Here is a 17593-nt window from a genome sequence, read left to right as displayed (position 1 = left end):
CTCAGACACCTCTTTTGTCCATCCAGTCACACAGTGGCGGTCTGAAATTTTGGCCGCGTCGATCGATGACATCTTGACTTGCTGCTTGTTCACCGATTGCCAGAATGTTACCTAGTTCAGTTCAGCTTCTAATCCATTTGTCTGGGACTGCCATGGGCTCCCTAACAAATCTCTTTAACAGAGGCATTTTGTGGAATTGCTTGTGTGCTTTCTATCTGATTTATAGTTTTGTACAATTTTGAAGGTGCACCAAGGAAGTTTTCAAATAAACTTGGTTGTCCACTTCAATGTGGAGTTGCTAAGTGAAAAAATAGTCAACTTTTTAAGATTACTTAATGTACCTGTTTGTCTTTAATTTAATTCACACTGAATTTCGGTCTTTTTAGCATTTAAATGTGAGGTTTTTTTGTTTCAACTACAGTAATGTCTTCTGCGATGGTCTTTTTGCCGCAAAAAATATATATGCAGAAAAATCATTATTCTTGTCATGTTTGGAACCTAATTTTATTTCTTTGGAATTTTTAAGGATTTTGTTTTCCTTTGTGCGTATTTTAGCTGTCATGGTAAATCAGCATTATCAAAGTCTGGCAACATGGAGAGTGCAGTGGTAGCTCACACTGATGTATTATAATGGTATTCTGGCTGGCTCATAAATAAAGGACAGAGGAACCTAACCATTTGGCCACCCCTTGGCAGTTTGCACTAATAATCCCTGCAGGGATTGTGTGGAGCTAGATATCACATAGCCATGCCTTATGTCCTTTCACCCCCCACAATCCTTGTGTAAAAGGTAGAGGCGCAGTTCTGCAATTTGTAGTTCACGCCACTGTTCGCTGAAGGGCCTCCACTCGAGGGAGCTCTAGAGAGCCCCTGTTGAAGTACTTGGCCAACTCTTCCACGCTGACCAGATAGATTGGAAGAGGTGGGAATACACATACTCTATGCCCACTACACATGGCCTGCCGATCAACTAACTGTGGTGTAGTCATTCATACTGCTGGGTGGACAGAGGCGAGGGCGGATTTAATTCACCTGGCCATTGTGTTAAATGCCACGTTGGGAGATCGAGCTGGTGACCATGATTTCAGGTTGAGTGTGTGCCTACCATTACACTGCGACAGCATCCTTAATTCTGTTGTAAAAAAACAAACAAATAAGGGAATATCCCACACATCGCGCCCACTCCACATCTTGACGAAATATTCTTGGGTCTTTCGGTAAAGTCACGTAGATAGAAAATAAAAAGAAAAAAATTTAAAATTATATAGAATAGTATTTTTTATTTAATTATTTTAAATTGTATTTTATTATTTTTATTTTCTATCTACGTGACTTTACCGAAAGAACCAAGAATATGAATTCTTGCCGTCACGAAAGTTTTTAGTCAAAATCTTGACGAAAGTGAATTTGCATGTGATTTTGGTCAAGACCTGTCGATTACATCCACTGCTATCAACGGGACAAATGGCTCAGGCGCTGCGTTTATGCCACGTCTGTGCCGGCGTGAATTCGCGTTATCGCAGGCTCAAGGCCCCCTTTCCCATGGTGGATGGACAGGCTCGAAGAAGAGGGGTGGTTTGGGGGGCGGGGGACCTCAAACTCTGCTTGCCACCTGCTTTCCGAATATCAACTCACTTCACCGCACCTGTTATCACTCAAGGAAGTCTTAATTGCATTTATCGTTAACGCGTGACTTAGGACTCCAGCTGTGCAGTAAAAGCAAAAAAAACGATTGCACTTCCCGTGGGCTAGAAATGGCACTGAAGAGTGTGGTGGCGGTACGAGAATGGGAATTGTGGTGGTGGTGCACGTCTGCTTGTTTGCCGCCCAGGTAGCCGATCTGTGCCTCTGCGACCTTGGCGTTAATTGCGACGAGGATGCATGGGGTGGTGTTTTTTTTTTGATCGTTCGCGTCATCCGTGTCAGGCAGCCCTCGCACGGGGAGGGAGGGGCCCTTCTTTCTCTCGCCTGTGTCTGCCGTTAGCAAACATTCCGCAATATGGAGGCTGTTATGGGCAAAGGAGAAGCGTGGACCCAGTGTGAATGGGTCTTGCACTCTGCGGAGCTCTTTAGCTCTGCCAAGGGGAGTTTCCTGCTCCCACTGACTTTGGAACAAAGTAAAAACGACCTGATTTTATTACTTTCGAATAAAAAGAGATTAATTTTGTCATCTACGCTCCTGAAAATGGTGTAATATGCTTCATGGTATATGTCCTGCCCATCTGTTATGAACAGTGAGCATCTCTAGTTGGCAATGCAGTTAAATTTAAACCATAATTTGTGAGTTTAGGTCATCTCCAATGACCAGAATTTATATGTGCCAGGCACAAACACTGTTTATATACACGGATGACTTCCAATTTGGTTCATGTCTTCATAATTTCAAATGGGTAATTGAAGGGTAACAGCACATCTTGTGGACGTTGTAATCATGGATATGAATTGCAAATGTTTTATCACATTGATGTTATTTTCATTGCATCAACGTGAGCATCATCAGTGCCACATATTTGCAATCGTCATCAGCAGCCACACACAACTTACAGTGCAAGTTGTGCTCTTTATCAGTGTAATCTGTATTTGTTGATGGCAAACTACATTCACGTGTTCGAGGAATAATAACGTGAGCTGTTTACACGTAATATATTGCTCCGTCTCGCTCTCAGCGGGACACATTGTGGTACAGTGGTTATTAATTAACGTTCACAATGTCACCAAACTAATGAGCCTCTTCCGGTCATGAAAGGAGGTGGATACAATAAAATGTGGTGCTTTTGTGCACGTCTCTCTTGCAGCTCGGTGGCTGTGGCATCCTGGGTGTGGGCATTTGGCTGTCGGTCACTCAAGGGAATTTTGCGACCCTCTCGCCGGCCTTCCCACTCCTCACGGCTGCCAACCTTCTTATTGCTGGTGGAACCATCATGATGATTGTGGGCTTTCTCGGCTGCCTGGGAGCCATCAAAGAAAACCGTGCCCTGCTGCTCACAGTACGCCCTTTCCCCTCGCGCCCCCGGTGCCACGCTTGTAAACGCACTCACCTTCTGTCGCTCGCATGGATTTTGATTCTCGAAGGAGACCACCAAAACGACGGCCCAAATGACGGCTCTGCAAAGGGCGCTTGTTTGCGGAAAGAGTGAACGCCCCTCCAACGGAATCGCATTCAATTTGAAATAATTGTGGGAATTAAGGGCCTGTAAAATATGCACACTCGTGCACAATAAAGGCTTTAGAGACAATGATGTCAAGCTCTTTATTTTAAATTGGCAGTATTTTTTACGAATCCTAGTTTACATATTTTCTGGATGTAATTTTCACCGAAACTATGTAATTACTCAACACGGTTGTCATGTTTTAAAATGAGATTAAAAACATTTGTGGTAAAATGTATAATTGGGGCTTAATTTCAGTTATGTGGGGGTGCCTCAGAAAATATTCCATGAGAAATTAGACGCTGGGTGCAATGACCGCTTTACAAAAATTCACGTAAAGTACTAGAATATAAACTAAATGAATGAGAGAAAAATGTGCTTCAAGGTGTTTGAGCTCCAGCAATATTTCGAAAAAGAAATTAGTTCAGGATTGTAAATTTAATTCATCACGACAGGCTCGCTTATTCAGCAATGAGAAAGTACCTTGCTTAATGTGTAAACATATTCACTCAATGAGACCATACAAATAGCTCATTTCTCCTTGCCGCATTACCATCTTAGCTCCTATTGCATATTATCTCAGCCTGCGTGGATACACTTTTAATGCTTTCAGCCATGCTCTATAAATATGCACGTGGGCCACATGCCTATTAGTCAACACACTTACTCGTATGTTTTTCGGCAATTTTGTAGAAAATTAGAGCCTCGGATTTGTCTGGTAATAAAAATTATCGACCAGAAACGTACAAGAATCCAAATTAAGCCTTTTTTTGTTTTGCTCAGTAATTATAAACATAACTTACAGCATATCCATAAAGGTACCGTGCAATATTAAAGAATTACAATTTGCAGTTTTAGCTTGGTTGATACAACTATACAAAGATCCCACGTAAAACCTTACACACTTTTTAGGGCACCGAAGAAGGCTGGCACGGTACACAAGGGGCGGGTGGCCACCACCACGCCCGGCCGCCTTTGTTTTATTAGTGGCGATTTTTACACACGAAACCAGGTACTCATTTGAGGCTGCGTCGATCTAGGGGAGGCGCAGGACCTATTCATATAATTGTCACTGGTGTTTGCCGTGAGCAGGAATTCACCAGATTCGTTACACAGCGCGCTAACCACTGTATAGTATATAGAACTATACACGCACACACATCCACACTCTCTTTCGTATGAGGGTTTCATCGTATGAAATTCATCCCTCTAAACTGACACATATCCACCATGGTGTCAATGACACACGTAGTATTGACGTTGAAGGGAGTCCCAGATGTTCAACTTCTTGAGCACAATTATTTTGAAAACTTCCACTTTATCTGCTGTTAAAGTTCACTCAAGCATTTCAGCTTTTTGGCATACACTTCAAAACAGAGAATGAATACATCGGTGATGTTTCAACCATGCTTTTAAAACTACTGTCTAATTATAATTCCTTATTAATCGAAAATGCCTTTATTTACACCTTGTATATTTGTTGAATGTTGTCTTCCAATCTCCACAGTTTTTCATCCTGCTCCTGATCATCTTCACGCTGCAGCTGATTGGGGGCATCTTGTTCATCGTTTACGAGGATGTGGTATGTTACGCATCTTTTTTGTTTGTTCATCAATCGCTTTGTTATTGCCTCTGTCACTCTCTATAAAACAGTGACATTTCCCACGGTTGCAAAAGAATGGGGTGTTTCAGTTGAAAACTGCATTTTGTACGTTTTTTTTATCTAAGTTGTCCATTCAGCCTCGGAGGAGGCCGCCTCACCTTGGAAATTCAAGGTGACTGTTTTGTTCACTGCTGGCAATTTCCCCCTTTATCTTCTTAGTCTTGTATTGCCAACACATGTCCCGTGGGAGGGTTTGATTTCTGTAACTCTGCTTCATGTCAGCAGTGGAACACATTGGTGGGGTGAGTGCTCTGGTAGCAAAAACTGTATTGTCACACTGAAAGTAAAAAATATACAATTTGTCGCGACATATATGAATAGTGGAATGTTGCAACAGTCAAGTGAAATATTTTATATAATTATTTGATGTGAGTGTGAGGACTTGCCCGCATTGTTGATAATCAAGGCTTAGTTGTGGTCAACTGAGAATCCTTGTATATCAAATGACAAGTGTGGTATTGAATGCAATATATTTCTAAGCTCATGAGCATGCCGTGTTAGCTACAGAATATTTTACCATGATACGTATGAGGAACGTGCATTGTCACTATGGTATTACATATAATTTTCACGCAAGTGGGAAATAATAAATAATCATGAAGCACGTATTATATTGCACGCAGTTTTACAATAAACTAGAATGCATTACATTTCTGAATGTATTGACCTTGGCTTCAAACCACAGCTTATAACTAACAAATGAATGTTGTGAGTGGTACAGTCATTGTTTGAAAGTAAGCTCCGAACTTCTCCCGCTGCTAAAAACCTGGCATGTTGCGCTGCTTAAATAATTACAAATAATTAATCCAAGGGGAATGCTGTGATATCTGTTTGACAAAGTATGACTGAAGCGGCCGGTGCAAACCAGTTTCCTATTGTGCTCTGCCGTCAATATTCCCAATGGCCCCACACTGGCAGCAAACAAACACGCGTATGTTTTTTGTCAGTATGCCACGCGTGTGAAAAATCACAGCCGCAGTCTTTTTTTACTTCGAATGCCAGCTTCTCCGAGGAGTGTTCACAAATAAATGGCTCGCGGACATCGTTGGCGGCACATCATCTCACAAAAAACACAAAAGGAAAAATGAAGGAAACGTACCCGGTTTTAAATAGAGCGTATTGCATCATTAGCATGCACGAGTTTTACTCACTAATCTTGCACTATAAAGTGTATTTTTTTGCCTATCAGTGTGTCACAACATTGCCGTTTTATAACAAGTCGGTAACACATTTGCTGAAAGATTAAGCACGCTTTTGATGAAGAATAATTGTCAATATAAACATACAAAAAGTATGTTAGTACATGTATTATATATAAAATCATTAGTGCTATTGCAAAAAATTCTTTTAATTCATGACTTTGAAATCTGCACACAATGATGTAACAGTTTTCCTATACGAAGTACATCCTGCACACATTACAGCTCTCTTCACTGAGAAAGTGGTAACAGCTTAATTAAGTAGACAGCCACGAATGTCTGCAATTAATAAGAGATCTGACTGTTGTAAATTAAATGGCATCCAGTAATTGTTTTCTCAGCAGGGTGCTTCCCACCAGAGTCCACGAAGCCTTATTATTTGCGAAGCCCGATGTCCAATTGTAGGTGGTTGATTCATTGTGTCAGATCCCATTCTATGGATCCATGGCTTGATTTTTGTTTTACTGCATATTGTCTGGCATGATGGCTGATGTTTTGCTTGCTGGAAGCTTCTTTAGAAAGGGCACGTGGAGCAAAACATCAGACATCGTGCCGAACAACACATGGGTACAATCCAAAAAGCATCGGAACAACGGCAATAACCCATGAAATAGTAGATCCCACTTATTGGCTTGTCCAAATAAACTACAAACTTGCTGGTTTGACCTGCTTTGTCCCATAAAGGAGGTCACGATTATTATTATTGCGATTCCTTACCCAGAAATGCCTCGCTGAGTCCCATGAATACTTTTTCAGGATGGTCCAGCAGTTCGGCAACGCTTGTGTAACGTGCAATTGAAGTAATTTCCATATGATTTAAAGCTTTCGTGACTGCAGGGATTCATCTTCTTGGTTCTTTCGGTAAAGTCACGTAGAAGGGAAGTAATAAAAAAATAAAAATAAAACATCATAAAATTATTCTCACGACGTTTCGGCCACAACGCAAGCAGCCGTCCTCAGGTGAAAACCAGGTCCGTCGAGGCGACAGAGTCTGAATGAAACAGCACACGAGCTTGGCTGCTTGCGTTGTGGCCAAAACGTCGTGAGAATAATTTTATTATGTTTTATTTTTATTATTTTATTACTTCCCTTCTACGTGACTTTACCGAAAGAACCAAGAAGATAATTTCCATAGTTTGGTAAATCTGGGCACGTGATGCTGGATACAACGGCTTTCTCTCGCGAACCACATCACGGGATCGTTAACGTCCACTCTGAAGCAGACTGTGTGCATTATTATGATACTGGTAGGAACCTCCTGGTTACACCAGCCCACAGGGGATTATTGTGTCCGTCCGTCGTGCAGGGAGGGGCTGGGTGGGGAGGGTGTGGCTGGGTGGGTGGTGGGAGGAGTGGTGCTGGGTGGGGAGGGGCTGGTCACCCCGTGGTGCCCTTATAAAACTCAACGTTTAACCTACTCACGCCGGCTTGTGCCCGCCCTCGCAGTCGGGCATATTTGCGGAATACACCACGCCGCCGTTGACCCTGGCCATTGACCGAGGAACCTAACGTTCCTACCAGCTCCCTCCGCAGGAATGTGTTTAATAAACTCGCGGTAAATACCAGAGCAGCTACCGGATTCGAATCGGGAACTTCTGCAACAAGCGGTGAACGTGCTTCCGCTGGGCCGAGTCCAAGAGATTTACTCTCGCTTCCAGAAACACCAGCATGTTGAACGTGGCCTGGTCAGCATTGACTAAAGAATGGAACACAGTGTCCCTTACCTGACTGCACTCTCTGTGTGTGCGTGTGTGTCATGCCTAATTAAGGGCCATGGAGCCAACACTGTAGACAAATGACCGGCAGTTTTAATTTGGTTTTCAATTTAGCAAATAACATGTCTCCCAATAGCAATTGACCACACTTTACCTCTGTTATCTCCCAATAAACAAGTGCTAATAGCAAACACTGAAGCCACTGGGGATTGTGAGCCTGAAGGATTAGTTGGCAGGTTGATTGCAGGGATCGATTGCAGGAGAATTTTGGATGGGCCGTTGAGGTTCCTTGATTTAAACCATTACAAGCAACGGTTTCTACATGAGTACACAAGATAATGAAAGGCATTGTCAACTTTTAAGGTAAACACGATTCTGAAATGACTGTGCAAAACTACGCTAATTTTATTTATTGCAGACGATGATTTGTATCCACTTTACTTGTTTTTCTTATTTGAATGAATTCTGAAGTAATGATGACTAGCTATTGCCCATCGAATGTGATCGAATACTCTTAATACATTGGCAACAGCTGTGAAAAAAGACTGAAATCCAGGCAGGCACATTACCAATGCATTACGGACAGACAGACGTATAGACGGAAACTTTTATTTACAACCGGGAAGGCTCACACCGCATTGACCAGCATTGTGAAGTATGGGCACACAACCCTACGTGGCTGACGTGGTGTATGGAGGCCGCCAGCTGTATGTTGTAACTAAGAGCCCGTTGAGATCGAGCCGATTTTTACAACACATAGACGCATATTTGGACAAACTTAAAGAGGACGAATCCTATAATAAAATAACACATTAAGCTTTGCAGATTCAAAGTGCAAGCAAAACGAAGCTAAATTAAGCTACAATAGAACACATGAATAAATATAGCTTGTGATATTAGGAAATTAAAAATAAAATGCAACAACGTATACGTTTTTTTATTTAAATGGGGCAGCAGTTTATGATGCAGTTATATATTGAGGGTTATATTACATCAAAATAATTAGCAATAATGTTGCCGGTGTAGTGAATCCTGCATTGAATTCCTATTACTGTATCTGCATAACATTAGCTTGCATGCTTAATTCTAAAGAAGATATATTGGGAGTATGACATAACTATAGTAGCGATGATGATTGTAATTAATCGGCCCATACTAATAAGCCAATCTTGATATCATCCCATCTCACCTAAATGTGTCCCACATCCAGGTTTTGTTAGTTTACGGTGACTCACCTCTGATGAGTCACTCAAAGCCTGTCCTTCACAGCTCCACACACAGACGTACAGTACTTCCACCTGCCAATTTGCTAGTCGTGTGCAAGGTACATTGTCTAATTTGCAAGGCTAGCGTGTCCATGTAGTATGTGCTCATGCGCAGCAAAGACTTAAAATATTATTACAACTTCTTGGTTCTTTCGGTAAAGTCACGTAGAAGCGAAGTAATAAAATAATAAAAATAAAACATAATAAAATTAAATTTATTTTTTATTATTTTATTACTTCCCTTCTACGTGACTTTACCGAAAGAACCAAGAAGATGAATCCCTGCAGTCACGAAAGCTTTAAATCAAAATATTATTACAACCTATGCTAATATTTCAATAAAAATGGCAATGGTCTATGTGACTAAGCCTTGAAAAATGTGCCACACGAGAAGAGAAAATAAAGCAGTAGCATATAGGCATTTTAAGTAAAAAAATTATCTCCTTATTTTGACCTTTAAGAATATAATACCAGCGCAATCAGATTTAGCAGTGTGTACTGGCCTTAGGAATCAATGTTAAGGTCACAGCAGAATTAATAAACAATTGGAATGTTCTCAAAACATTGAAACCGAGTTGTGGCGTTTTCTGAATTAAAATCTGTTCAGAGATTAGCATTTCTTAAAGTGTTTAATATTGGTTACACTTTTTATATCGACTCATGCTACACTTTCAACACAAACTTTGCATGGTAATGATTACATTCCAAACCTAACTTCTGTTTTCCCATTCTTGCCTTATTGTAAAAAAATTAAACTTTGCCGAAGTATAGTAGACTCATCGAGTTGATATTTTACACTGTACAATTAAGACTTATAGGTTTACAGATCATGAATAATAAATAGCCAGCCTGCTCTTGGCTTCTTTATCACCAGGGGGTGATTCCTAAGTTATTCGTGTTGTCTCGACAACCCCAATATAAAGGTCAGGTTGCCCACAACCCCAATACCTATAAACATTGATGGCACAATCCTGCATAGGCTCTGCACGATATACATCAAGCATGGGCAATGTCCGACTCCACTTCGCTGTCCTGCATCTTTATGGGATGAGCGATGTGCAGGGCTCCGAAATGTCAAATAATACACATTAAAGTGAAATATTTATGTCACAGAGATGTCATTGGGGATTTTTTTTTGCCATATCCTGCAAGGCATCACCATTTACATCAATGTCAAGCATTCCAGACCCCACTGTTGGCTAGACCCACTCCTTCACCATCAAACTCATCAACACACGTGTATTACTTATCGTCAAGTTAACGAGTGAATGCATAGGATCGGGTGATGTGGAAGGATGGACTGTGCGTGGCTCACAAAAAACCGATAGAGCGATAGCAATTACCCATCTCTTTATTTATTTGTTGACTGATTTGTATATTTTCTCTTCTACAGATTGACTCGTATGCACAAAAGGACCTGATTCATGGCCTTAAGCTGTACGGCCAACAAGGCAACGTTGGGCTCACCAACGCATGGAACATCGTGCAGACGGATGTGAGTATCTCGGGCAATTGGCAGGTGGATGTTATGCGTCCCAGTTTAATTTTTCACCCTTCAAAAATTCATGCCAGAGTAATTGGAAAGTGGTTCTAGGGATTATTGCTTTGCTATTAAAATGATACAGCATGTGGCTACAGGCTATCCAAGTATTTTTATTATTATTATTTAGCTGGAACGTTCAGTTACATCATGTAAGCATCCACCTGGGATTTTTAATCTCGTGCTTGAGTATTCAAAATAAACCGTATTTGCATTTTCAATTCTGTTACCCGAAAGAGTGAAAAATATCAATTTGAAACGTATTTTAAGCGAAGAAGACATAAATATTAAATGTATTATATGCATATTTAAAATTAATACGTGCCAAAAGATGGCAGGAGAAAAATGATAAAACTTTAAATGTATTGAATTACAGTTTTGTGATTACAATGTGGCGAAAGAACGTACAGAATTAACATTTTCATTTCATTTTATATTGGATGGACTTGTATATTTTTTATACCCTCTTGGTTATTGCAATGGCTTTCAGCCAAGGTCATTACTACATCACATTATAGCATTAACAGCACCTTGCTAATAGCTTTTTGTGATGTTCGCGAATCACTCAATGGCGGTTTTTCTCATGCAGGTTTAATGTCAACATGAGTGTCGAGACGATTTCTGTCTCCTTAACTGCCACGCGAAAAGGCTTTGTCGACGTGACTTGTCGACGCGTGCCTCCTGCTCAAGAGAGGCGGAGGAAAATTCTGAATCGGAATCTTTATTTATCCTGGAAGAAATCCGATGAGCTGTGAAGCTGTTTTTCACAGATGTCCAGAAAACGGTAGACGCGGGCCGATATCGGCTCAGGCACTCGTGTGTGCAGAGGCTCACGTTCACGTCGCCGTGAAATACCGTCGCCCTCGCCCAATGTCACTGGCGAAATCTTGCGAGATTTACGGGGCTCAGGACTTATCTATATATAGCTCTACATACGTGACGGATAGAACGCTTCCTATACAGTGTGATATTATTGAGCAGATGTGGGTGTGCAGGGTCTGGGGGAGAGTCAATTGCCGAGACAGGTGGCGACGAAAGGGAAAACCTCAGATCAGATGGTGGGATATTGTTAGGGCAGATCTTTGGGCCTCTGTGTGGGCCTGTTGGTTTCTCTGTCAGTCTTAAGAGTAGATGTTGGGATACTACTAGAGCAGATCTTGGAGGTCGTGTATCCACTGTGCAGCCGTTGCGGGATTTGGCAGAGGTTAGAACGCATTGGCGAGGTGTGGCGGCATCAATGACTTTACGCATGACACCATCTTGATCTTGATATACAGGGTATACCAAGAGTATATGTAGAGCATATCCTCTGTATAGTATCGACTGCAGGTTTAATATATATACTGCACTATTATGTGTTCTGCATATTGAATGTATAGTACATATTATGCATGTGCAGTAAATACTAAAGTAGAGTATATATCGTCCATGTACTGTATCCAAAAAATACTATATAGTATGGATATAAGACATTTAATTATTAAGTTAATTCTTAGTTTAAGAATGGAACGTGTGTGTGGCATGCGTGTTGCAGTAGCGCAGTTGTTAGCACACTGCACTGCGAACCCAGTGGGGCCTGTGTTCCATTCCCACTCATGGCTGACACCAGTGGCGAATGTCTGAACCGATCCTGAGACTCCTCTAGGTCGACTTAGCCTGAAGTGAGTACATTGTGTACATGACCTGATGCGATGTCAAAATTAGTACTGGGGAGACAAAACGCGGCTTGCCTCATTGTTTTCACTGCCGCGCTGGGTGATTGGACTGGCCACCTCTGGATTGCATATCCAAGTGTGCTAACGATCACACCAAGGCAGTTTATCAATTAAGCTCTCCGTCATAAATAATTTGTAAAAAAAAAAGCTATAATAGCACGTTAACATGCTGGTCATGTAAACTTACTAGGGTGATACTTGTTGTTACACTCGCTGGCGTGGAACCAAATTTGTGACGTTTTTAATGTGACTCGCTAAGCATATTGCATTAGCCAACTCCCATTCCACTCCAGTCTCAATTCACTTACACGGGCCTTTATGCAGACGCTGCTGAGGGACACTGCAGAGTGAATGGGGCTTAATAGGCCATTTAACACTTGCACATGAGCAGCCGTTAGATCATTAAGCACAAATAAGTTATAGCAACGATTTTTTAAAATAATAAATGACTGCCTTAGGTTTTAACTTTCCACCGTAAATTTGTGTTAACTGTCGATAAACTTTGAATGTGTGACATGAATTGCAAATTCATTTCTTTTTTGCAACCTTTGAACATTCCGCATCATGCTGGTTCTAGTTTGGCATTTCCAGCGTAACATTAAACCATATTTGAAAGAAAAAAAAACGTTGCTGCCTCCCTGGGTTCCTGGCTGGCTGGCTCGCAAGTGTCCGTGCATGGTAGATGGATGCATCTCTCAGCGTTGAGCCGGGTTCGTGCGTTTCACCGACGTCACGCCCCCCAACTCCTTGGCTTTGTATCCCACGCAGACGTGCGGCCGGTGCTGTACGTATGTATGTCGAACTTCTTTTGCACCATACGCAGCCGACTGTGATAATCGGAGGTGCGGGATGTATGGAGTTAAATCAATCATGTGTAAATGTTACGTAAAGGTGAATGCATAAAGTAATTAAGAAGCCTGACTATTTCATATACTATTTTAGATTTTTTTTTGCTGGCTAGCAAGACGTGACATCAGGCGGGAGGGATGGAGGGACAATCGTTACGTCCGAGAGATGGGCGGGTCTGCTAGTTATAAATAGGAAAGCACTTTGAAAACTTGATGTAAGCATAAAGTGTACACATTTCAATTTACAGAACAATGTGGTCATCCAGGCGAGGCAACCAAACCCATCCAGTCTGCTTGCACAAAAAAAAGCACACCAAGCCATTTTCACCTCTCAAGGCACAAACAAAAAGCTGGGACATATCATGAGGAATAAGAGTCTCTCACAATACCAGAATAAGGAGGAACTACGAACTACGCCTGATCAGGCGTATTTCGATAAAACGTTGTACTCGAATTGTAAATGTTGTGGGTTTTTTCTCCCACACACCAGTGTGCTGAGCTAATAACGAATTGGCATGTTTTGTTTACCTGACACACTGATTGGCTGTCGGGTGGTAGCGGATTTAACGACACATTAATATTTACACAATCTAACCAACAAAAACCCCTATTATGGATAATATTGGTCGTGAACGCCTACGTGTTAAATGTACGAATGGTGTTGTATTGAGTGGTTTATTGTTACGCAACTCACAGAAAAATGGGGCCTTTAATGTCCCGGGAAGAGTCGCAGATTTCCCAGGACGGCTATGTCACAAGGAGGACGTCCTCAGAAAACCAATATAGTTGGCAACCCTATCATCAACCTCTTCCTTCACCTTCCCCCCACCCTCATCACCTTCTCGATTCACTATTCGTCTTCTCCCCTCCCAACATGCCCTCACATGGACCGTGTTTCTCTCGCAGTTCCATTGCTGTGGCGTGGGCAACTACACGGACTGGTTCGACGTTTTTAAGAAAAAACAGGTCCCTGACTCCTGCTGCCTGGAGTACAGCAACGGCTGTGGGAGCATCTTAACCTCCATCACCAACATCAACTCGGTGAGGACCGAAGCTTCAGACCCAATTCCCCCACTCCATTTTGCAACATCTTTCGGTTCACTCACACTGGAAACGCGTCTCCGCAACCTGTGTGCTTGCGCTTCATGTGACTATTGCACTATAAATAAATAAGTAGGCACCCCTCAACGAATAGAGCCACTTTGAAAAGAATGATCATCTCTACCCGTGCGTGTGGTTTATCTCCACATTATACAGAGGTTCCCTGTATAGCCTTTAACAGAGTGTTGGGGAAAATGCTGTTAGCGAGCACCTATTAAGGCCTGCATAGCGAAAGAGAGGATGGCATAGCCAGCATGACACCAAACTGCCTTTGTCTACCCGAGTACTGATGTGTGCATGCTACACCGGGTTCTCATTTGAGGATCTAAGGCAGGCCCCCAGGCCTGATAATTGTGACAGGGAATTGAACTGAGGTTGCAGGGTTTGCATTGCATTGTGCAAACCACTCCATCACCAACAACGATTTACAAGTGTAATGCACTCATAAGGTGCACCACTGTACCGTATATCTGCACGTACACCAACAGACTGTTGGTGCAAGCGCCCTTAGCGAACACCTTTGTAGATCTGCATGGCACACAAGGGGGTTGGTGGTCCAACACCACGCCTGGCCGCCTTTGTTTTCACAGTGCTGATGTTTACATACTGTACCAGGAACTCATTTATGGCTGAGTCGACTTGGGGGAGGCGTGGGACCGATTAAAATATTCACCACTGTTATTGGTCATTAGTGGGAATAAAACCCTGCTCTCTGAGCTAGCCACTGTCTACTGCTCTACCCTATCTGCACATACACCCACCATACAAACATATGTAATACTATCAGTGACAGGACTATGGAAGTCTTTACAAAAAATGGCAAAATAACGTGATGTGCACAGGATACCTTCAATAGTCCAATTAACTATATTGGCCACAACTGTTGTGAATACGATTGAAAAAATCAGCGAGGGCATGCAGTATTTGTCTAACTGTGATGGAATTCTGATCAATCTCATTTGCTGGGCATGCATTCCTGTGAAAAATGGAACTGGTGACAGAGCCAAGAGGACTTACTTCGACAGTCATTGATTTTCATTCTCAACTGCAATCTAAAAAAATGGTCTCTAACCAGAATAGATTATTTTTATAATACACATATATTTTTACTGTTTTCTGATTATTTGAAAAAAGTCCGCATATCCAGTACGGCCGTATAAATTGTTTCAAGACCTCAATGTGCAAGTATCTTGCCGTTTTTTTTTACTGTAAATTCGCTAGTATGCAATTGCAGTAGTTCTCCGTAAGCCCGTTTGAATGTCATACATTACGTTACATTTCTCAAATATTGCCTTGAACAAATGTTAAACATTTCAAATAACAAAACTCTTTTCAGGCCATACTTTAGCATTTCACATCCCAGCGATGAGTTTCATCTGAACTGGTCTTTCCCCTCCCCCAGCCTCCCTCCATTCACTAAAATCCATTAACCAAGAGTGGTGAAGTATGGTCAAAACAACCCCCAATCACTGACGGTGGATTGACAAAGGGCTCATAATTATTGAGGGCATCCTGCTTGGATATAAATGGGAGTCTGGAAACAGCGCTGGCTGCTGCAGAAAAGTGCAGCCCTATTGATTGATTGCGTGAGCTATTCAACATGACCCTGGGTGTCACATGATGGAGAGAGGACCAACTCCTCGGTCATTGATTTTCGCTCAGCAAAGCTTGTAATTTTCTCCCAAAAAGGTCAAATGTTTTAACAGGAAGTTAAGAGAGGTGACTCCATTGTCCTATTTTTGTCACCGTATGCATGTATGGTACGTTTAATGGGAATGTAAATGATTCTCCCTCTGCGCCCCCCCCCCCCCACCCTCCTCCACCAGTGATTGGATTATTTTCCACAATGCCTGGTTATGATTTGATTCAAGAGTTGATTATTTTTTCCTCATTTTTACCATCTCGTTTGTATTGTTTCTCATGTTCTTTGTTTGTTTAGAGTTGTTTGGTCCGTTGGCCTAAATATGATATTATTTAGATGAATCGCAAATTTATTCTTGCGCAAATGAGTTAATGCATCTATTCTGGGCATAATAATTTATTTTAACGCATGGCTTTATGGCATCAATAAAAGCCTAATATCTAGTAGTCTTTAACATAAAAAAAAGTTTTATATTCAAAAGACAAAGCAAAAAGCCTCAACTGTCTGTGGCTGGCATTTTCATCAGTCAAGGACACTGCAAATGCCCTCTGTTGAACGTGATTTGTGTCACTTACATTTCATGTAGGTTTTTAAATTACTTGATACCTTCTGGTTAAAGATTCTCATTGATATTTTTAACACTATACATGCCTTTTATGTTACAGTAGAAAGATATATTGGCATTGCCTTGCTAACCTTTTGATGATTTTCTTTTATTTTTTGTCGCGGCACATGGTGATTAGTTTTGGATCAGCGCTCTGCTTTTCTCAGCTGGTGTCCCTTTGGAAGCCCTAATGAACACGTCATGAGGATCTTCGTCAGTGAGCATCATCCATCATTGCCGAGCCAGCCGTGCGCATGCCTCCTTTGATAAAGCGTTCATCTCTTGGGCAGCGGCATGAGACGGCCAGATGCCAGCCCTTTGATCCCGGGTACTTGATGAGCTTCATGAAAATCGCAAGCATCTGTTCATGCTGTTCTGTCCACAGCAAGCCACGTGGGTCATGTGTCAGCACTCTGTGAATGACCGACTTACTGGCTGGCAGGCAATTGGCTTGCACCAAAAGAGGATTTCCAAGCTAATTTACTCGGATGTTTTCTGTGTGCGTGTGTCCAGGGTTGTTACGACAAAGTGAAAGTGTGGCTGCAGGAGCACCTCATGGTTGTTGGCATATTTGGCCTGTGCATCGCTTTGATTCAGGTAGGGATATTTTTCAAAACATGCGCTATAACTAGTGTAGGCCAAACATGCCAATGCTGAAAACTACCCGCAAACTAACACTGACTGCAAAAACTTCATCAGACCCTCCCGAAAAAGAGTTTTTGAGACTGAGGATTTACTCACTAAACGAGTGAAAAATAACCAAACGTTATCCTAATGCAGATATATTTAATTGCCTGACTTTTTAAAAATAAAAAATGCAGGCCTCTTGTTCTGTTATTGTGAAGTGTAATCCATAAATTGTCAGCTTAAATTGCTGTAGAGCTGGGCTTTTATTATGAATCATAATTTCTGATTTGAACTGAATACGATTCCTAACAGGATGGAGTCAGCAAAATTATAGAACTGTGGGGGCCAGACTGTGTGAAGCCCATTGGTGGTGTTTAGGCAACAAGAGAGGGCCTTTGGGGCCTGCCCATCCTAGAAGAATTTCCATTGAAACGAATAGCTGACACGTAGTGCTTGTATATGGCTGGGCAAATACATGATGCGGCTATTTGTACGTAAAGCATTGGCTTTACACAAAGCTGTTAA

The 17593-nt window shown here is 41.8% G+C and overlaps 1 protein-coding gene across 2 annotated transcripts in view; it reads left to right on the top strand.

Moving 5' to 3' along the window:
• The window catches only part of LOC133350289 (tetraspanin-4-like), a 70713-nt gene that overhangs the window by 49515 nt on the left and 3605 nt on the right, over window positions 1–17593 (top strand). For both annotated transcript variants that reach the window (XM_061564473.1, XM_061564474.1), the window contains 5 exons: window positions 2796–2987; window positions 4657–4731; window positions 10385–10486; window positions 14001–14135; window positions 16955–17038. In XM_061564473.1, coding sequence (XP_061420457.1) covers window positions 2796–2987; window positions 4657–4731; window positions 10385–10486; window positions 14001–14135; window positions 16955–17038 — 588 coding nt within the window. The remainder of the gene's footprint in view (window positions 1–2795; window positions 2988–4656; window positions 4732–10384; window positions 10487–14000; window positions 14136–16954; window positions 17039–17593) is intronic.

Source organism: Lethenteron reissneri, chromosome 33 (genome assembly GCF_015708825.2).
Source record: "Lethenteron reissneri isolate LAM-NWPU_2019-01 chromosome 33, ASM1570882v1, whole genome shotgun sequence".
Classification (NCBI taxonomy): domain Eukaryota; kingdom Metazoa; phylum Chordata; class Hyperoartia; order Petromyzontiformes; family Petromyzontidae; genus Lethenteron; species Lethenteron reissneri.
The sequence above is the reverse complement of the archived record's forward strand: the minus strand, read 5'-3'. Positions and strand labels throughout refer to the sequence as shown.